Here is a 22,709-nt window from a genome sequence, read left to right as displayed (position 1 = left end):
TGTTTTGGTAATAAGAATCATTCGGCTACATTACAACCAGACTCTGGATTCACTGCGTCCTCGTAATTGTTCAAAGTACCCAACATATCTTGGAGGAGATTTAACAGGAACCTGGGACAGCTGTCACCTGGCTGTCACTGCTTTTTGTATCACACTAAAATGGCAAACATATGCACCGTAAACACTGTATTTTACCCATATTTATCTACAAGTAAGCAGTGGCTAAGCACTAAACCACCACCAGAAGGACCAGGGTTGTACAGTATTCCTGGCCTGATACTTCCATCTCGGTGCACAGTGAATTCCAACTCAAGGTTCACCTGCTCACACCTTACACACTGATTGTGGGAAGGAAGCTGCTGAGGGATCAGTCAGCACCACTGGATATTTGTGGCACCTGTATGGAAACTCATCAACATCTGCATACATTATGCTCTTGTGGAGAAGCTTTTTGCTAGAAGCTTAGGTGAGACATGCTAAAACTGGTTTCTTTATTTAAATGTTTTGTTTTATATTCTATTTGTATTCAGCTTATATTTCTATTTTATTCAACTTTTCATTTCATATTTCTATTATCTACTTACTGCTCCTGAGACCTGAGTCCTAATTGCGTACCATAAACATGTAAATGTAAACTGGTATGACAAAAAAAGTTCCTTGAATCCTTGAACATTCATGCCAACCAGTAAATCAGTGGAATTATTATTGACAATCTATGTATGCTAGCTTGCTACCATTTTCCTTATCTTAGTTAAGCATGTTAGCATACTAGCATTTGCTAATTAGCACTAAACAACTAAAGTACAGCTAAAACATTACAATTCACCTTAAAGAGAACCTGACTGTATGTACAAAACTTCCACAGAAATCCATCCTACAGCTGATGAAATATTTCAGCCTGGAGCAAAGTGATGTACGACCGACTTTACCATCCCTAAAGCTGCAAGCATGGCCACAAATATCTAAATAGATGATTTCCACAGTGAATCGCATGTGGTAGAAAACCACTACTGTTGAGCCTCAGGCACATATCCCAACAGGTGATGTCACCGGCAGGTGTTTCCGATCATCTGTCAAATCAAAGACACCTGCTGTAACACCACTTATTGGGGTGTGGCCAGAAGATCACCACAGTTTAAATGTTCAACCTACTGTATGCACATGGATGCAGGTAGTAAGAGTTTATCTTTGCCTTTAATGCTGTGCTTGGCTGGAAAGTCAGGCTGTAGTTGAGGCCAGACAATAAAATATAAGCCCAGACACCGGAGGCAGGTATCCTCCTCTTACACATACTTAACATGTGTCGACTTGGCTGAGGGCACAGATCTTAAACGAAACCTGATTTACTCAGCTCACAGAAAGCTGAGATTTTTTTCAAATTCTTTTCCTGCATTCACACATTGTACAAGACATAAATTGTGTCTTGCATAATCACCCAGTATTTCCACTGGGGACCGGGCTTCCGATTTCATTTTGACTACGGTATTTCTGGAAGAAAGTAATTCCAACTAGGAAGGCTTTAAACTAAACAAAGTTGGATTTTGCTACCTAACGCTGGCAACCGTGCGATCTTAGAATCAGTATTTTAAGTATTGAACAGTTTGAATAGTTCAAAAGCAATAAATAGCGTGGGTCACACCTACTGCTACCTGAATGCACAAGTTCCACACAGACAGTGAGGGCGGGTGAGAGACTGAAACACCTGAGGCCACAGCGTGACACGCCTGACCGTAACTTGACCACATTGCTCAGATAACTGTGATCATAATTCAAACCCAACCTGCTGACAGCCAGGTGTGTGACCTTATTTGACAGTAAGCCAAAAATCAAGAGTGTCATGTAACTGAAGACAATTTAATAATGGGTGCCGAGAAGACAGTTTGTCCAGTAGCTGAACGTGAGGGCCAAGCAGAAGTACACAGAATATTCACGTATGTTTGTGTTTCTGTGTATCTGTGTTTCTCTTTACCAGGATGGTTATTTACAAATAAATTCTTATTTACAAGGATGCCTTCTATGAGCGCCAGGTGTGAGATGCTACAGGGTTCACATCCTGACCTAGTCTGACCCCTGGTGAACCTAAAGGTCCAAAGGTCACATTAGTCACTTCAGTAATGACCTTCACAGACAGAGCAAGGTTTGACCAAGAATGTGTGAGTATTGCTACAGGATATATTTCTATAGGATTATAATACTGCCTAACAAAAAACAAAGCAAAACAAAACTCACTTTTCATTATGTTTTCTTATTTCTGAATATATTGCTGAGTCATGATCAAATAAACTATAATAAGTAGCAGGCAGGCAAGTTTTCTATAATCTTCAGGACAAAGCCAGGTAGTTAATAATGACTAAAAGGCTATGGGGACATAACATTAATACTTTTCCTTGTTCTCAACATCTTCTCATAGTGGAGCCAAGTCACCTGTTAGCTCATTCTCACAACGAATCGCTGATGAAGTCCTGCAAAAAGCCGGTGGATGTTGATGAAATAAAACGCCCATTAGATGAGGAAAACAACGAATACAACAAAGTTGAGATGAAGGATGTGTGAGATGTGTGGCTCAGCCTTGAGGTTTTAAAGACTTTTTTCCTTGGTGTTTCCGAGCGAGATATGCTGATGCTGTGGCCATGTAAAGGCTGTAGCCAATTAAACAACCCATAACGCTAACCATAACCCTAACCCCAAGCTCCATTTTGATCATATTACATGATCTTTATCAGCAGACCTCATCTTGAGTTTGTTTTGATATCCAAGGTCAAAAATGAACTTTGAAGTTCAACTTTTAAAGGAACAGTTTTGGGAAATTCTCTAGTTTGTTTTCTTGCCAACAGTTTGTCTCTGTTTGTCACTTAGCAACCTCACAGAAATAAAAAGGCACCAGGAAGTTACTGCACGTGCCCAAAACACTTTCACTATGGTTTTTGAACAGATTAAACAAGACGTTAATTAATGATCTTTACAGATGTCGATAAGAATATTTTGTGACAGTCAGACAGAAGCGGGCTTGCTGTTTCCTCGTCTTCCCAATCTTTGTGCTAAGCTCAGCTAATCAGGTATCATCTCTTCTCGCCTAACCCTGCGAAGAAAGTGAATACACACATTTCTCAAAACGTGAACCTGTTCCTTTAAGTTAACGTGGACAAGTGGTGCTTGGAAAAAATGTAAAACATCTACAATTACATGGAATCTGACAACTCCATCTTCTGACGATGATCGCGTATTACAAACGAGAGCCCAGTTTAATGAACCTTGAGGTGAGACTGTTTCGGTAACCAAAGCTCTATGCTAATGAACTTTGAGGCTCAACAGTGTATGTCTTACTGGAACAAAACAAAGAAACTTGACTCGAAAACCCAATGACATGCCGCGACATCACAAAAAAGTATTTTTCAATTTAATACTAAAAACTCATCTCAGTCATCTGATTTGTCTTGATGCTTAAGGTCCGATTCAAACAGGTCAAAGCAGACAAAATGTCAGTCTCTTACTAGTTTTCCATGTTTCCTCAGAGGTGTATTACCTTATATGGGACTGCACTACTTTCAGCATATTCCTTCACAAACCTACGCATAACATATTGATGCACACTTATACATCAGTGACACCAGCCTCTAACCCACCCCTCCTCGCATGGTCCCAGTGCAGCTTCAGGGGCTTCTGCACGCAACCAAGTGTTCCCAGTACAGTTCAGCATGGCTCACTTTAATCTGCCTCAGTCTGTTCCCCACTACCCAGCTGCACAGGTTAAATATCCTGTATACTGCTGTATGAGAGGACAGACTGATGCAGCAGGTATGGCAGAACAAGTCTAGACATATAGGCCTATGCTTTTGACTGTCTAGCAAATGTGCAGTGGGCTAAAGGAGCCCAGAACAAGGCAGCTCAGTTCAATAAGCTTTAGGCCTGCATGACCTGGCATGACAAAATCATCTGTCAAAGTACAGACCGAAGTCTATTTTTCTGGCATTTGAGTGGAAAGTGACTGGGAGACGTTTCTGTGGGAGGGTTGGGTCTGCTGGGTGGAATAGAAATAGATCTATGTCTGACAAATGAAGTTTACATCAACACACTCACTCTTAAAGACACAAATAGCCAGGAGTTAGTGTGTTTGCTGCATGGAAAGGATTAAAATGTTAGCTGTGTGTTAAGAATGACATTTAAACCTGCTCGTGAGGGTCGACATGGCAGGTGGTGACAACAGAGGAGAAGAGAAAGTGAGAAGAAGGGAGGAAGCACGAAATAATTTAACTTTTTTTTTTTTTACAGTTTCCAAAATACAATCAGGTGATTGAACTCAAGCCAATTATCTGCACAAAGATAAACAAATAAAAAGTCCCGGATGGGCTAAGTCAACCTACCTGCCCTTGAGGTGTAAAACACCGTGACGAGCAGCAACAACAGCCATGTCTCGCGCACTGAGCTCCATCGATCCATCATATTTCACCTGAAACTATCGGTTATAATAATAATAATAATAATAATAATAACAATTTCCTCGTGCCTCCCCTGAGCTCCGAGCGTGACACCTGCGGTCAGACGAACTTGAGGGCTGCTGCCTCGAGCCCGTGCGTCAACGTGCGCTCCGCCAGGTGGTCCGCCAATTAAGAGCGCGCAACCATGTATGCTGATTTAACGGAACAGAAATGGATCTTCAGCAGCACCCATACGCTCCTGTCTTTGCTGTTTTCTTCTCCTTGGCGGACGGATGAAGAAGGGAGACCAGCGGGGGAAAACAATCCCTTAATCTCAGAAGGTCTTTCCTCCTTCACCCGCAGAGAACTTTCTTCACTTTCCCTTCTCTTCCCTCCTCCTCCTCCTCCTCCTCCTCCTCTCTCCTCCGAGGTGACCCCTCCCTGCCTCCCGCCCTGGTGAGACTCCTGGTTGAAACTCGTGGGGCTGCAGAGGAGCATAATTAGTGCGCGTGTCCTTGTTAGCATCCTTATTGTCTGAATGATTTAGTGGACTACGTAGCGTCTCTACCTCCTTCTCACACGGGCACGAGTTAGCACGCGCGCCTCCGTATTTTAAACGCTGTCACGCACATATGCATGAACACGTGCAATAAGTTTAAATGCTTGATCACAAACCTGCCAGCAAAGTTTTTTTTCCTCAAGAGGGCCTAATACAAAACACAAATAACATGAACAATGAAAGCTTATTTTCATTTTATTTTCTGCTCCTTTTTTCTCTTCTCTCGCTCTCTCTGAAGGCACACACACACATACACACACACACACACACACACACACATACACACACAAAGCATGCTAGGACAGGACAACGGTGCTGCCCAACTAATAAAAATATGCTGCTGCAGATTCCAAATTCCAGTACCTGTCTGTCTTTGCCCACCCCACACACTCTTCAAACACACACACACACACACACTCCATATTCTTCCTATAGGCACCATAAAAACCCAAATGTTCTCCCTGCCTTCTACTTCAAGGGTTCATCATCCTTTGTCTCTAATGTGAAAACATCACAAGAAAGCAGCAGCTCAGTGTGAGATATCAGACGTCTTTTTAGAAGTTTATAGGGTGAAAAGGGCTGACAGAATTGGAGCTCAGTACATGCACACACATGCATATACGCTCATGAAGACCAGTGCGAGCGATCTCTCCTGTCCTGCTTCAGCTTACACTGGTTTGTACTGTTGGGAAATATATTTTTCATGTGCTATTTTGAAACTGAAACGTGACCTGGACTTAGAATAATACTTTGGACAGGACCAATGCCATTATGTACAATCAAATCTAAATGTATTTTTATACTACTGTAGAATGTTTTCAAATTAGTTTGACACATAATAAAAATGCGCTTGATATTAGCTGATGGGGTAGTTTTAGGGAGGAATCACTGCTCTTCTTGTTGCCATTTTTGATGCCATCTTGCAGCAACATTTTAAAAAAAACTGTCACTGCTTTATTGTCTTGTCTTTGTGAAGGTGAGAGCAGATTGCTTTCCAGCCTGTGACTCATGAGCAGATGCACAAACCCTTTTTGTGGTTTTGTGAAGATCCTGGAGAGAAAAAGGTCTAATATTTGGAGACATTTAGCACATTCTGGTTAACTGTAGATTATATGTTTTAAGACACCATAAATGCAGTGTATAATAATTATTAGAAGTTTGTGTTTTGGAAACAGTGCGCACATACATCCTGACTTTTTGGTAGAAGAAAACAGATTCCAGGCATATTTCCAAATGCCCTACCCCCTGCTTCAAGTAGGTTGTCTGTTCAAGTGTGTGTGTGTGTTTGTGTGTGTGAGAGAGAGAGAGTGAGAGAGAGAGAGAGAGAGAGAGAGAGAAGAGGGAGCAGGGGTTCATACGTACTACTTTGATAATAACCACTTTTATAAAGGTGTGTGTGTGTCTGTGAGTGCCTTTACCCTGTCTAATAATAGTTCATAAAAATAAATATACAAATAAACATCCTGAGGTATCATCATGTATAATTTAGCCAGACTTTTCTTGCCTTTGACTACCAGAGGAAGTCAATCCCATTCACTCTCGTCATGCAATGCTTTGACGAATATTCACATTGACCGCTGGGTGGCGCCATTTCTCTTTGACTGGCTTTTACAAACTGATATACAGTGTGGTATAACTTCAAGTCATTATCAGTTTGTTCTTCACACTTTCAGTTACACAGCCAGTAAGAAAGCAAACTTCTCTGAGAGTCATGTGGTTCATGAACTTAAGACTAATGTCTTGGTATCGTCCAGTCATGGATTTAATAAAACAACAAAGGTTTAAATAATAACCACAGTGGGACAACAGACTGCATACTGGTTAGATAATCTTAGTCTTGTTGTGTTCTGTCCATGTGACTTTCTCTCTGTCTCTGTTATCCTCTTAAAGTGCCTCTCACCTCAGATCAGCACTCATCCTGCAGAGCTGCCGGTCTGCTGCTGTCTCTCCCAGTCACAACACAGCGCAGAGGCAGCGGGGCATCATGGCGAGTCCCGGACAGAAAGTGGTGCTCATCACCGGCTGCTCGTCTGGCATCGGCCTGAGGATGGCCGTGATGCTGGCGAAGGATGAACAGAAGCGTTATCACGGTAGGCGTGTGTGTGTGTGTGTGTGTGTGTATGTGTGTGTGAGAGAGAGAGAGAGAGAGAATATTTAATTTCAGTTTCAGTTTGCTTGGTGATACATCCAACAGGTCACACTTGCTTTGCTAAAGGATACAGACAAGGGAATAGTTTAATAGTAAATAAAAACATGGCTGAATAAAATCAGTTAATGACTATTACTTATAGTAGTACCTTTTTTTACATAATTTACATAAGCATTTTTACATAATTTGTTAAACCTTTCACAAACCTCCAGCCTGTATCACTCGTCCACTTCTTCTATTTGCACATAAGATGCTTACATCATGAGTGCACATAAGAGTATTACAGAGTGACACATGATTACGCAGATTAAAGCCACTGTCTCTCATTCCGTGCATCCGAACACACTGCAGATGTGTGATTTCTCTCTAATGCTGAACGAGATGCCATTTGCAGTGGTTTAAATTTAGACGGAAAAACTTATTAGTCTGAAACACATTAGTGGAAATGATGATCCAATTTAGATGTAACAAATTAAATTGAATAAATGACAAATTAAGACAATAAGGCCAGCTTTAGGCTGAGTGCTGTCTGCCGAACACCGAAGAGGAAAAACTCCTACACCACCTACAGTATTTCATCTCCGCACAGGGAGGTCAGAGTTCACAGTTAAATTTCTTGGGGACTCTTCTGAAGAGGCAGAGCTTTTCACAATTAATCTACCAAAAGGCGTTCATTAAGAACAGTGGCTACTTTATTGATTTTCAGCTTTCAAGACAAATGCAGAACCTGGACTCACAGTTAAAACACAATCAGAGCGGTTCAACAACATGAGAAATGGTTACAAGCATCTCAATCTAGAAAGGTTTTCCGTACATTTTTTAGACATTTCAGTGCACCCACAAAGTACAAAGATGAGATTCTCCACCTGCTACATCATTTCTCTCAGCCATAAAGTCAGACTGGGTTGGGCTGGAGGGTTTTTGTACTTTAAGAGAATTAGCCTAGATGCTAATAGAGTGACTGAAGTTTTAGATTACTGCAATTAAGTGATCAGGTTGTGTCACTGTTAAGAAAATATGTAAATTGTTTAATACTGAAAGATGTGTGCCAAGAACACAGGAAGTAGTTTGCCAAGTTTTACCACAGAGAAGTGAAGTCAGAGCAGCATCACATTGTGTCAAATCTAAACTGAGGCTTTGTGTAGTTCTCAGCAGGCTTCCTCCCACTGCTCATCTGTTACAACCCAAAATCCTCCTCCCAACCAGATTTAAGGCACACACAGTCCATATTTAATATACTAGGCTATTTTATATAAATCATGTTCCTTCAACATAATAAGATGTCTACATGATGAAATCACGTACAAATTAAGTATGTAAATATGTGAACATCAATTCATTTGCTTTCATTTTTTTACTGTTTTTTTGGACCCACTTGCTCAAGTTTTACTTAAAAGACCATGGCAGAGTTTTTTTAGTTTAATATATCAGTATATTACTAAAACTAAAACTCATTTTCTGCCTTACATTACAGCTAACCATTTAGCGAAACATGCTACAATGATTTGGAGATTGGAATGTAGTTTTCTACTAGTTTCTACTGTTCCAGATTTCCATTGGTTTCTATTCTTACAGTATTGTTACGAGGGACAGAAGCCCAAACTCATGACAGAGATTCATTCAGACTTAGAACAAAAGGTTTTACATAAGCAAATTAACAACACCGTCCTCTAGATGTAAGAAAAATACATAACAATATCAATCTTTATTGCTAAATCTAAGAAGCAAACTAAAGTTCCCGGCTGAGCCAGCCTCCCTTCTTCCACACACATGGTCATATCTCTGATCCCAACTTAACCTTTGGCCACTCTTACATGAACATGTAAGACCAGACAATAACTAAAAGCCCACTACAGCCTTGCTTAGGCTAATTACAGCCAGGCTCGCTGAGCTCCATTGTGGATGAAGGCTGATGAGGGCTATTCCTGGAACAGCCAGGTGGTGTGAGCTCCACGGCAAGACGCCAACGCTTACATGTAAACTGGCTGCTGTAACAGAACTGTTTACGAGGACAGAGCATCTATATAAGGGCTACTTAAGGTTATCTTTACTACAGTGACTATCTTTACCACTGGCTTTTCTATTGTTGTTATTTCAGGCAGTTATTCAGAAAGTGCTGTCAGGAAAACATAACAGACTGAGTCATAAATGGGATGCATGTGAACACCGTTCCCTTTGTGTGTTTGTGCCTTACCCTCCATTCTCGCCCCATCATCCCGTGTGTTTCTGGGAATATTTTTCTTTCATCTCCGTCCCAGTGCTTCGTAACATTTACTCCTTTCCTTCCCTTCATTCCTATGACAGAAAATGTACACTAAGATCACTTGAGATGCAAATCCTCTCCTAAAACTCTACATATACACATGAATGCACACAGACAGAACATAAATGTAATGCATTTCTAAACATGTATCGAGACATCGGAGTCTACTCAACATAACACAATGCTTATGTGTGTGTGTCTTGTGTGAGCCTACATGCAGAATGAGCCAATGAACTCGGTTTGACTCTCCATGTAGCAATGATGTCTTTCTTTAACCTCATTTGCCTGGGCAGGTTGCCTAATCACACATGCCTATTTACAGCAGCAGCCTGAGGGCACAGTGCTGGAGTTGCGGGGAAGGAGTATTACATCCATTGACAAACTGACACTTGAAAACTTCCCATGGAAATTAAAGGAGCATAATTATACACAGGGAAAGCAGCAGTGTTGAAATGACATGTTGAAACACTAATTGGATTTGGAACAATTAAATAAATTTGCAGCTTGAAACCTCTGTGGAGATGCTACTATTTCCACTAAAGTTGCCAATGAAAAGACCACAAGTCATGGAGGCTGAGGGGAATGTCAATAGTTTTACAGGCATCTGGGTCATTAGCACTGATTGGTGGTGGCATTAGATCAAAGGTCAGGGACCTCAACACAGTTACAACAATTAATCCTGTGGGGAACATGTGTTGGCTTTCTACAAAGCTTTATTCTTCTCCATTTACATGCCTGATTAACATTACCATTTTTTCCAGTCTGTACAGGCTTGTTAGAGATAGAATATTGGTCAAGTAAATCAAAACAAAAGATAAGACAATAAATACAGTGTGTTCTATGCTCCTATGAACTCTGCATTATTCCCTCTTTCGCCCTGTACGCAGTCATAGCAACAATGCGCGATCTGAAGCGTAAAGATAAGTTGGTGGAAGCTGCAGGGGATGCATACGGGAAAACACTTTCTCTGGCTGTGCTGGACGTCTGCAGCGATGAGTCCGTCAAACAGTGTATTAACGGCATCAAAGATCGACACGTGGATATCCTCAGTGAGTAAAACGCGTTTGTATACGCCGTCCCAAAGCGATGTTGATGCTGAACACTTTTTACCTTGCCTTCTGTTTCCTTCTCCTGAACAGTCAATAACGCTGGTATCGGCCTTGTGGGTCCAGTGGAGAGCATCCCCATCGAAGAGATGAAGAAAGTGTTTGAGACCAATTTCTTTGGGGTGATCCGCATGATCAAGGAGGTGATGCCTGATATGAAGAAAAGGAAAGGAGGACACATCATTGTGGTCAGCAGTGTGATGGGGCTGCAAGGTACCAGACAGAGATGTGTGGATGAGTGAAAGGAAAGGAGGTGGAGAGGGGTGTTAAATGATACAGGGAGAAATGATAGGTTTGTCAGCTTCAGCCTGATGCATGCATGAGGTGATGATGTACAAATGGAAGAGTGAGAGGATAATGACAGAAGATGAAGTATGTCTTTACAAGCCGGGATGCTTCTATGACCCAACGAACAAGAGGACCTGATCTACTTTAGTGTTCATGATGTCTGAAAATGAAATGTTAACGTTTACTGTGTTCCCACAGGTGTGGTGTTTAATGACGTGTACGCAGCTTCCAAGTTTGCTATGGAGGGCTTCTGTGAGAGTTTGGCTGTGCAGCTTTTGAAGTTTAACGTCACGTAAGTAACACTGATGCTGCCTCCATCATTAGTGTCAAACCAGAAACATGGATACATATCGTCTGATAGGCACATTATTGGCCTGAAACCTACAAAATATTTTATTATTTAAATATTTCTGATTTCGACCCAGGTGAATTCTTTGAGGCACTGTCCACACCTCTTTCTATTTCTGCAAACTAAACAAAATTCGACTGAGTCTGAGGCTTATACTGCTCTAACAGAGAATGCAGAATTTTCCCTGACTGTTACTATGAAACGTTACACGACTGTGTATGTCATATATTAACCTACAGAAATCTAAAGGTTACAACGTACAGCAGAATATATGGTGACTAAAGCCTCAAAAATATGGCGTCTTCCCACTTTAAAAGCAAACTGACAGTTAAACACGGTTATAAATCTTTTAAAACTTTGAGTCAAAATTGCAAGGGTCTTATTACAAAACATAGTCAATTTGTTTTAATTTAAGCAGATTCCATTCAAATTGTGCTTGGGTGTCGATGGGCTCAGTCGTTAAACTGCTGCTGATTTATATTCAGTGGTGCCATTAATCCATTAACAATTTCAGGATAAGCATTACTCTTTTCTCCATAGAGCTCTACATCAATCTAACCACGCTCTGTTGTTGAGCCTCAGTCTCCTTACGTACCCCCTTTGTTTTCTGTCTCTCTCAGTTTGTCACTGATCGAGCCGGGTCCAGTCCACACAGAATTTGAAGCAAAGATGATTGAGGATGTGAAGCAGAAGGAGTATCCCGGAGCTGATCCTGATACATTGCATTACTTCAAGAATATCTACCTTCCCTCTTCTGTTGACATCTTTGAGACATTGGGACAAACACCCGATGACATCGCCAGAGTAAGTTCACGGTCTGTGACTCGGCCTCACTGTGTCTGCTGCAAAGGCTGACCAATACTGTACGCCTGACCACTAGTTTTGAGTCTTTTTTTGTCCATCCTCTCACTCTCTGCAGTGTACCAAGAAAGTGATTGAAGCAAGCAGGCCGCGATTCCGTAATCTGACCAACCCCTTGTACACACCCATCGTAGCGCTGAAATACGCTGATGAAACTGGAGGCCTGTCTGTCCATGCTTTCTACCACATGCTCTTTAACCTGGGTCCTATAATGCATGTCAGCATGACTGCCATGAAGTATCTCACCTGTGGATGTCTGAGGAGCAGGACAATTTCACCAAACTAGAAACTTACTGTATATCTTGCATGTGTGTATCAACAATACAAACACCCTGAGTAAGTAGACCACAAAAAAGAGTATATTCAACTAACTTGGCTTAGTTTGTCAGAAGAAAAAAGAAATCCATACATGAACAATTTCAAAATGTTCATCTTTTGTGACCTGCCATATTTCCTCCTCTACATATGCAGTCTGTATTGTAATGAACAGTCCTACATATTTTCTCTTCTCTGTATAGCGCTGTAGAGATAACAGATTAAATGCTACAGATACTGATTTGTTAGCCCACCCAGAGTGCCAAATTAGTAGAGTTTGCACTTAAATACCGTAGAGTGATTTCATTATTTTGTCCCAACAAGTCTCACACAACTTTACATTTCAGATCGTTTTAAGCTTGGTTCAGAAAAGCAGTCTTCAACATTGTTTAATTGTAGCCTATGTATTTACATCTGTGTACATACATGTCCATGAAGCATCAATCATGGCACTAAAAATGTTGTTGTTGTCATTTGCTGGAAACTATCACAGAGTTTCCAGCAAATGTAGTTGCACACATTACACGATTATGGTAAAAGCGTATTATATATAAACACTTTCTCTATGCACAAAGGATTCTTTCCTGGCACATTTCAGCAAAAAAATGTCTCTGTAGCTCTTTTATCCTGATGGAACACCATTTGCAATTCTGTTTGCAAATAAAGTAGTGATATAAACAATTACTACCCAAACTGCACTGTTTTGATACAATAAGGGAATAAAGAAATACTGGAACTGCAAATGTGCCCTACACCTTAAGGATGATAAACTTCTTATTTTTGTTTGTTTTTACTAACACCACCTAGTATGTTACAGTATGTAAATATATACTGTTAATATGTTGTGTTATAATTATGGGGGAATTCCTTAAGTTTCCTATGCCCAGAAAACAGACATAATAAATGAAAATATATAATAATAATTATATAATAAAGGCCACACCACTGTTTTTATGTGTTATCTGTGTCTAACTGCAAGAGCCTAAAAATGCGTTAGCTAAATTGCTGCCAACCTTGTTCCATAGTACATATCACTGTAGATTTTTTGAACATACTGAAGATACTTTAAAGTCATAAGTGACCAAATGCTGTACTCTGGAAAATTATCGCTACAAATGTGTGGTAAATGTTATTTTTAGAGGACAATGTGGCAAAAATATTAAGCTTACTTGGCTCGAATTCTGATTACGTTACAGGTTTAGCTAGCGGTCATATCAGCTTGAAAAGAGGCCAAGCAAAGTTTTTTCATAAAAATCCTTCATAAATAGCAATTTACAGATTTGTGAAACTCAAAACCAAGATTTTTGGTTTAATAAATGGGAATATGCTACAGTGTTTTGACCCGAATATGAAGCTGAACTCAAGTATTTAATTTGACCAGTCACAAGGTTCCATTTACCTCCTCCATTCATCTGATCGAGTCATCGGAGCTCGACTGCTCAGGCCTGTTTGAGGGATTCGCGGGAAATTGGGACAGAATCGATACCAGCCTAATCGAACGTCAACATAAACTTTTCATGGACGCAGCAGCGATGCCACTGTAAGTCTCCCCTAAATTTTTACATTAACTACATGGACGATTAAGTTGTCATTTCAACGAACTAAGCCGAGTGCTTTTGTGTGTAGAAAACTCTTTTAACAACAACTTTTAACATTCGTGTTTCGGTGCTTTTAGCTGTGAGCACAATGACGCAAGTGACGTTAAGTTACGTTGACTAATTTCGAAGTATACCGTTAGCTTTCTGGCTATGGAAAACGTAACATTTTCTAACCACTACACACACCAGCTAACGAATGTCATCTTAGTCGTACCGCATGTACACATAACTTCCTGTCTGCGTAAGTCAGTGTGTGTTGTATGTATCCCAGATGTTAAGACCCAGTAAGTAGGATGGAGAACAGTGTGGGGGATATCTTGATTTGTGAGGAGCAGCTGAGGACTACACTGCACTGTGATGACAAGGAGAAGGTATTGTATATTAGTGTTGTATATATTTTATGTCTGCTGACTGCTGCTGACGTTAAGATTTTACCCTCCCAGCTTCGCAGGAAGTTGTTACTGTTGCAAAGGGAGTACATCAGGACAGCTCAGAGATTACAGGTAAGAATCACTCTTTCACTTTACATCTCTTGTGTAGAAAGTCTGTGCTGCTCACGTGCAGTTCTGCTTGCAGCGTGCTGAGCGTTCAGAAGCAGTGCGTAGACATGTGAGGAGCAGGATCACACAGCAGAACCACCAGGACCAGAGAGACCCAGAGGTTACACCTAACCCTTGTCTCAACCCATCTTCGCTGACAGTTGACACCACCAATGGGACAACCTCAGGTGTACCTCAGTGCCAGGGACACACTGGAGGTGAGTGTGTCCTAATCAGCTGCAAAGTACATGTAGTTTGTCTCTTGCACAGTTCACAACACCAGTGACAATTAGCTAGGAAGACAGGTTGTAAAATATCTGAAAATGTTACAGGAAATACATTTAAACTATAGAATCATTCAACCCTACGTGCATCACACATAGGACTGTATTAGTTCATCTATAAAGTCATATGTTGTTGATGCAGTAACTCCTGTCACTGCATGGCAGAGGTGAGATTAATATTTTCAGACTTTTTTCCTTTGGTTGAAATTCACCCTACCTCCTACTTAACTGCAGCTTATTCTTATGCAGACTGAAGTGATTACGTTAAAATTGTTGTTTTTGTGAGCTGCATGGGAAGATCTAGGGATGTTGTGCAAAGAGGGGAGAGCAGTTTCTGAAGATTCTCTTGAAATCTCTTAATAGTGTTTAATTTTACCACAAAGCAATAATATATTTCTTATTGGACTTCAATACGCACGTATGCATATGTATCCCAGAACATCTTGTTATATAGTTAAAATTACACTGTCATTGCTGTTGTGCTTTGTTTGCCTGCTTAACAGATTCTGAGAACTTCACGAGGAGCCCAGTGATCAGATTCACGCTCCCATCTGATGCTGCTTGCTCACAAACCACGCATCCCAGCCAAGATGCGGCTAAAGGTCACAGAACCAGTCCCGCTCTGCGTCTCAGGTCTCGACGCAGCCGCCTGCGCTGGGAGAGGAGGAGCGCTGAGGCTGGCAGGATCACAGACAACACTGAGGAAGGACAGGAGCAGAATGAAAGGATGAATACTGCTGGAACACAAGGAAGTGAAGACGGAGCCAAACACGAGGGAACAGAAACTGTGACTGAAAGTGAGGGGCTGTTTCCTAGCACAGAAGCCGAGTCTCCCTCACTGCTGCTGACACACTGGAACACTTGTGGACAAACTAAAACAAGCACTTTGGAGGAGAAAGAGATACAAGGAGGACAAGAACAAAAAGAAAAAGCAACGGAGTTGAGATTTGAGAAGATTAAAGAATCAGAGTCAACCTCTTTGCTGCAAACATGTTGGAAACCTGCTATACACACCAAAGGAAAGGTTCAAGATGGCTCACAAAATGGAGGAAGAAAGGAGAGAGAGGTAGGAGAGGAAGATGAGGACAGTATAGGACAGAGGGATGGAAGTCTGTGTGAAGACAGCAGTAATAAATATACTGAACAAAATAAAGCAGAACAAATACAAAGTGAAAAAAGTTATGGTAACACAGCTGAAAGAAAAGAAGAAAAAAGTGAGATGGTTGGAGGAGAGCATGATGTAAAGGGTGCAAGCTTCCTGGACTCCTGTACTTTAGTGGAGGGACTGCTTTTCCCAGCGGAGTACTACGTTCGAACCACAAGACGTATGGCATCTTCACAGAGCCTGCCTGACATGCAGGCTGTCATACTCTCCCAACTAAGCAATGGACGACATCGCAGGAGCCGAGGCCGCGGCAGAGGACCGGACAGACACACACAGAGTCACAAAGGTTCAGATCAGCATTCTCAGACAGATTTCTCCTCGCTGATGACTGCATCTCCATCTGTAAGACCTCATATGGAATCACAGGCGGCTGACACATCCGCTGAGCTGGACGATCAGAGCTCAGATCAAATCTCAGCTTGTCAGATCGACACGAATGCTTGTTTTTCTCCTACGGTCAGTGCTGCTCGTTCAGCAAGAGGTAGAAGGAGGAGAAGAGGCAGGGGAACAAGGAGGCTTCAGACCCCCCAACGCTCTCTTAGTTTAGTTCATCAGTTAGCTCTTGAGCAAACCTCAGATGATCCCCAGCCGACCTGCTCCCCGATCTCTTTCTCCCCATCACTCAGTGGAGCTGATGCACCAAAGCCCTGTCTTACCCCCCGAGAAACTGTTCCAGTGCCAGACGACCCTCCACCTGCCTCCACCCAAAGCACAGCTACACAGCTCTCTTCTGGAGGTAATGAGGCTCAGCCTAACTCTTCCCCTGGATGTCAGGTCTATCCCATCTTTCTGAGGAGCTGCAACAGGACAAACAGATCCACGCAAATGAATAGAAGTAAGACTTGTTTTGTAACTCTGTATATATGTGTGTGTGTGTGTGTGTGTGTGTGTCAGCCATGGAGATTAAAGGGCTGCAGGTTTGTCTCGCTAAGATTAAAATATTGATTAAGATGTTATTGTGTAAAGTGAATCAAAGGCTAAAGTCATTTTTATACTACAGTTCAACTGAAGAGATTAAATTTAATTTTCATGTAATAACCTAAGAAGTTCTCAGTGTGTACACACAGTTTGATGTAGCCTGTGACTGATTATGTTATCAGATAGTTGATTGATTTTTGTTTTGGTTTTTTTTTTGATTTTGTTGTTTAAGCAGTCAAATGATCAATCTTTTAAAACTGCCCAATCAAGTACTGTTAAAGTTATGTTCAATTCAGCAAGATAATTTAGAGGGTAATACATTTTATAAACTATAAACATACTGCACAAGAACAGATAATAATAGTACAAAGGAATGTCATGTCAAGAGTCACTAATATTGAACTTTTGCACACTGTAGGGAACATTGTTTATAGGAGAGTTCAGCTGAACAACAGCCATTTGAAAACACTGTCTCCGAGCCTCTGTGCACAGGCTGCAGCTTTTCCCTGCCATCTAAAACAGTTGTTCTAATTATGGATTATTCTTCAGGTTGTTTTTACAATCAATTATCTAGTGCATAAAATATCAGGAATTTGTCAAAAGTTCTCTCCACGGTTAGCCACAGCCCAGAGTGACGTCTTCATATTGCTTCTTTTGTCCAACAGACAGTCCAAAACTCAAAGACTCAGTATTTAGCATCCTGAATGACAAGATTTAAAAGCTGAAAATGTTTTAGAATTTGCTTGAAATTATTAAACAATTGCAGCAATTATCAAAGTAGCTGGCAAATTTTCTTTTGATGGACTCTTTGCTTGATCAGCTGATTGCTTCAGCTCTATTCTCAAACCAGGAAAACTATGAAAATGAATTTTTTTTTTTCTTTGTGTTCTGCAGGCCAAGCAAGCTGGCGATCTCTCCCCTCGTCATCCTCTCCACAAACATCTTTGCTTCCTCTTCCTTCTCTGTCCCTTGGCCCACTTGTTAACAACATGGTGAACTTTGATATTCCACAAGATTTCCATCTCCCGGATGACCAGTTTGCCTCCCTAAAGCTGCACAAGCTCCGCCAAGTTGCTGTGGAATCAGGAGCTGAACGTTTTACATCGTCGTCTTACAACACACGCAGGAGCATCCGGTGCTACGAGTCTCATCGCAGCAGCAGGGATGCGCTCAGTCTCACACCCACAGTCTCAGATTCAGCTAATTCCACTGCACGGTCCGTGTTGACAGGACACAAGCTTACAGATAAACTGAGAAGCCAGTCCTTAACTGAAGAGTCATGTGACCGAGAAAACCCGCAGCAGACTGAAAACCCTCAGTGTCAGACTCAAACCGCCTCCACAGGATTTGTGTCAGTGGTGCAAGATTGTGCTGCTGACTGTGCCGATCAATGTGAAGCGAAAGATACTGCGGACAGACCTGCAGGTGAAGTCAGTGATCATTTCATCAGTCAGTCAGATGAGCTTCATATGAAGGAGTCTTATGTCATTTCATCAGAAGAACACACAGATTGTGCTGGTGCAGTTCATCCTCTCCTCATCCAGATGTCTCCAAACCACCAAACAGAAGACAAAGCTGGTGTCAAGACTCTGCCCTTTGATTGCACTTTAGAGAAAACCCCCGAGGAGCCTTCTGACAACGGCACTGCTGTACATGCATGTAATGACAGTCAAGTTCCAGGAGAGTCTCCTGCGCAGCACCTGAATGTGAAATCTCCTGCCAGAGAAATCTCATTTGAGCCCACCACACGTTCTCCCAGAGAAAATAAAAATCCGGACAAGTGCTTACCACTCCACGGTGTCCACTCACAGCTCCTATTGAGCCCTCAGGCATCAGCACCTTTCATAACCCCACATCTGTGCTCCTCCGCCCTTCACTCCAGCCCCACGCTTCCCTCACTAGGACTCACCCCCCACACTGTCCCTGCTGGCCTCCTGCTGACCTCCTCTCCCTCTGCGCCAACTCTCATCCTGCCTCCCCCTCATAGCCCGTCCACTCAAGCCCTTCCCCCTCCAGATTTGTCTCCCTGTCCATCCCTCACTTCCCTCCCTCCTAGCCAGCCCCCCGTTTCGCCAGCCGTTCAGACCCAGGCTTCATCTGAGCCGTCCCAGAGGGCTGAACCTGCTACCCTCCTGACTGTCTCCGGGGTCCAGTCACAGGACTCAGGTGGACAGGTGGGCCTGAGAACAGAGGAGGCTGTGGAGGCACACATGATGAGGTGCACATACAGGTTGAAGGTAAAACATTTTACTTGTTTCACAGTTAAGAATTAGTGCTCAGCTTCAACTTGTAGTTTTAAATCCAAGACAGCAGCTGGATTGAGTTTGTGTTATTATTATTATTATTATGTGTGTGTTTTGTGTGTTCAGGGCCCAGCAGGAGGCTGTCTGGTCGACGCTTGCTGTCTGCCTGGATCCTCAGGTGGTTTGTGTGTAGCCGCAGCTGGAAAGTGGGCCGTGTGTCTCTGGAATCAGGTCTCAGCTTCTGATTGGAACTTAATACACACCTGGTCCTTCGATGAGGTGAGTGTGTGGGTGTGTATGTCCTTGTATCAGAGCCATTAATTAATCTTATTTCTTTATGACATGCTGACATTTGCTTGTTTTAGCGTTTTTTTTTCAGATATCAGGATTCGTTGCTTTTCTGTTTGATATTATGGTAAATTGAATGAAATCATGTTTTAAACTGCTGGCTTAACAGAATTAACAGAATTAACAGTTTTGTGGCATCAACGTGAAACTTCTAACTGGCTGATTCCACCAGGTGTGGTTTATGTATCAGTGGCTTTTGCTAATCGCAGCCCTTTTAGTCAGTGTGATTGTGTTTTATTGATGAAGGTCGCATCAAGCTGCACAGAGCAGATCGAGCCCAACAGGAAGTCAGGCAGAGGAACAGCATAGAAAATTCAGCCAGTTTTTAAAATAAAACACAATGAAAACAGACAGAAAACAAAAATGACTGTTGGCAAACTCAGCGTTTAGCATGGCATACTTAAATTTTAATTTTTAAATTTTCATGATTAATTTCTGTGTTTGCAGCCAGTGATCAACGTGTTTCCTGTCCTGGATGCTGCTGGGCTGATGTGTGTGACTCTGGGTCAGTTAGAAATCAGAGAAGTGAGGTGAATACAGACTTTGTGAATATATTTTATACTTTTAGCTGATTGTCTGTGCAAGTCTAATGCCAAACTAAAGATCTTTCTCAATGGACTTTTCCAAATGTGTTTATTATTTATTGTTCCTGGGGAAATGAGCTGCTGAAGTTTCCAGCACTTTAGTCTTTCAGAAGTTAATCTGAACTGTGTGTGTGTGTTGTCCATGTGCACAGGATGCTGTCCAGCTCCAGCCTCTTGCAGGTGCTGCTCTGTGAGGGGCTTGTTCAGACTGTCATTTGCGTCACCAAGTCCAGAGTGGTTACCTCGTCCCACTCTGCGTCTGGTTCCACCCTGCAGGTGTTTACGCTGTCAGACCGCGGCAGGTAACGCAGAGTTGGTTGTATTTATTCTCTCTCAGGTGTTTTTTCTCATTGCACAGATATCTCAGTGTCTCATCTCTCTGTGTCTGTCTCAGCACACTGAGCTCTCAGCCTCTTGTGTCCCCCGGTGTTTGTGTCGGGGCCCTCGCTCAAGTGGAAGGACTTCCAGATGCTCTGATCGGCACAGATGAGGAGGGACGTCTCTTCATCTGGTAAGCAAGATTGTAACGGAGAGATCTTCAAGTCACTGCTATGCCAGCGGCTAAAATATTAAATATTTGATGACATCCAGCAGAGTTATGCATACTTATGGACAGTAAAATATACAATAAATGTTAAGTTTGTACACAAAATAAAAATGATAATCTGTCCAAATTTTAGTTAGAAGATTCTGGCTGTTGAAAGGCGAGTGGACCCAAAGCATATATTATTTAATTTGACATTAAAATTGCAATTTGTCATTTGAACACTAAAACGTGTTAAATAATTAACTGTCTAGCTCACTTTGCTGAAAATTGTTTATGCAATTGAAGCTGCATTTTGAGTCATTTTATAAAACTTTCTGTCCCGTGTAAAACAAATGCTGATCATGCTGTCGGTGCTCAACTCGTTTTGCTTTTATTTCACAATAAGAGCATCAATCTTATTCCCGAAAACTTGGTCCATGACCGACAAACCAACTCAGACTATAGCTGGATGGGAATCAAAGAGGATTATTCTCACCTGATAGCAGCTTGTTAGCTTAGATGAGTCAAACCACATTCTAACTTTAACCACAAACATTTAAAAACTGTGTTTCCTTTTTCTCTGCTGTTTTCTGTTGTTGACAGTGGAATGTGTTTTCTGTTTTTGTGTCGCAGGAATTTGGAGACTGGACAGCTGCTGCGGAGAATCATCCTCGGAGATGCTTTATCACACACGGCCTGTCTCAGAGGATACTCTGACTGCGTGAGTCTGTTTCTGGTTATACAGTTGCTTGCTCCAACTCACCTGTCTCCCTCTTCAGGTGATTTTACTCCTGTGTGTGTGTTTTGTTTTGGTTTTTTTGGTGAATGTTGGTGCATACAGGGAGTGTTATTTGTCCTGCTGCAGCACCAGCTGATCATCTCCCTGGAGGACGAGGATAGAGAGCCCACAGGAAAAGATCAAATGTTTCTGGAAGAGAAGAAGAGGGACGGAGAGACGGAGACGGCCCTGCTCTCCTTCGTGGCGGTTAATCCTCTGAGTGGAAAATCCGTCGTGGCTACTCGGCTGTATCCGCCCAAAGCCTGGTCTGGCAGGTGAGATGAGGTAGATGAGTGTTTGTGCTGTCTCTGTGTATGCGATCATGATACTAACTCACATCCGCCTCTGTGTTGTGAAGGCTGTGCGAAGCTGACGTTAACAGCTGCAGCGTGGTGGGCCTGAGTCAGAGCGGCTGTGTGTGCGTGTGGGAGCTCGGCCGTCGAGACTCGTCGAGGATGGTGTGGGCCCCTGAGAGCGAAGGCTGGCAGCTGGCACGATGGGGGGCGGAGGGGGGCACGCTGGTGACTGGACATCACAACGGAGACGTTACCTTACACTGCTACAGTACGAGTCAGCCTTCACTCTGCCGCTAACAATAAAGACTCTTTGATGACTTTTATCAACTGAAAAGGTCCATACGTCGCTGCGTGAATGTTCACATGAAGATTATAACATGGCTTCAGTTGAGACAAACCATTTGAAACACTTCAGCGTCACATTTTCTTCATTCTGCCTGATCTCGAATGCACAGAGAAGAGTCTCTGTAGCTTCCCTTAAACTTAAGGTTAAGTAAATTCAACTTTCATATGCGTGAGTGTCACCTCCAGGCCACGAAACTGTTAAGATAAAGACATTAATACACTGTAAACTGAACATACTCAGTGCTTTCTAAGTTGAACTAGCTTTCCCTCAGCCTTTTACAAAAGTTTCCACTCGTAGTTTTTAGATTACTATCAAACACTGAACCTCTTGGTGTGACGCTGTCTGCTTCATGCAGGATTTTCACTTTTTAGGCTGCTTTAACCCCAGTTTGAAAATCAACTTTGTGTTTTATTACTGCTGCTGATTTCACTGTTTCTTACTTGAACGTGATGTTTATATTTCTTATATTTAAAGAAAAAGAAGTGTCAAAGTTTGTTTTTATAATCTCCATTAAACGTTTGTGAATTCTGTGAATTTGTCTAATTTTGTATCGCTAAGTTGGACCAAACCAACATTTACATGCTGTATTATAATTTAAGAAGGTGCGCAGTGTTGATATGCTTTTTATTTGTCAAAACCTTAAACATTCCCTTACACATTATCACTAAGAGTAAATACAGGGTTTCTGTGCTGGATTACTGTATGTCTCACTAAATTTGCACAGTGTAGGTCTGCATAAAATGTCCTGTAAGCTGTAATAACTACTCGTCTCAGCCAGG

General features: G+C 42.0%; 3 protein-coding genes across 4 annotated transcripts in view; 2 read left to right on the top strand and 1 right to left on the bottom strand.

Annotated features, from left to right (window-relative positions):
- The window catches only part of LOC124049363 (collagen alpha-1(XI) chain-like), a 37,045-nt gene extending 30,032 nt beyond the window's left edge, over positions 1-7,013 (bottom strand). Inside the window, exon 1 of one of the 2 annotated variants that reach the window (XM_046370906.1) lies at positions 6,875-7,013. Coding sequence is in view for 1 of the 2 variants with exons in the window: in XM_046370897.1 (XP_046226853.1) it covers positions 4,362-4,440 (79 nt within the window). In the remaining variant the exon portion in view is untranslated. Of the gene's footprint in view, positions 1-4,361; positions 4,609-6,874 lie in introns of those variants that run through there. The other variant, XM_046370897.1, reaches the window with a different exon arrangement.
- LOC124049384 (retinol dehydrogenase 8-like) lies at positions 6,946-12,751 on the top strand. The gene is made up of 6 exons (XM_046370956.1): positions 6,946-7,064; positions 10,274-10,435; positions 10,526-10,705; positions 10,979-11,072; positions 11,750-11,933; positions 12,049-12,751. Exons 1-6 carry the CDS (start codon positions 6,959-6,961, stop codon positions 12,274-12,276), a joined length of 954 nt encoding a protein of 317 aa, XP_046226912.1. The 5' UTR covers positions 6,946-6,958; the 3' UTR covers positions 12,277-12,751.
- A 936-nt stretch (positions 12,752-13,687) lies between these two features.
- On the top strand, positions 13,688-22,464 carry palb2 (partner and localizer of BRCA2). Its single transcript, XM_046370920.1, has 13 exons — positions 13,688-13,845; positions 14,175-14,274; positions 14,347-14,406; positions 14,480-14,660; positions 15,230-16,726; positions 17,704-19,046; positions 19,179-19,331; positions 19,848-19,930; positions 20,137-20,286; positions 20,379-20,495; positions 21,144-21,231; positions 21,352-21,563; positions 21,647-22,464. The coding sequence occupies exons 2-13, from the start codon at positions 14,197-14,199 to the stop codon at positions 21,879-21,881; spliced, it is 4,197 nt and encodes a 1,398-aa protein (XP_046226876.1). The 5' UTR covers positions 13,688-13,845; positions 14,175-14,196; the 3' UTR covers positions 21,882-22,464.
- Positions 22,465-22,709: the final 245 nt, after the last annotated feature.

This window comes from Scatophagus argus, chromosome 2 (genome assembly GCF_020382885.2).
Source record: "Scatophagus argus isolate fScaArg1 chromosome 2, fScaArg1.pri, whole genome shotgun sequence".
NCBI lineage: Eukaryota > Metazoa > Chordata > Actinopteri > Scatophagidae > Scatophagus > Scatophagus argus.
Note: the sequence above shows the minus strand (reverse complement) of the source record. Positions and strands in the feature narration are given on the sequence as shown.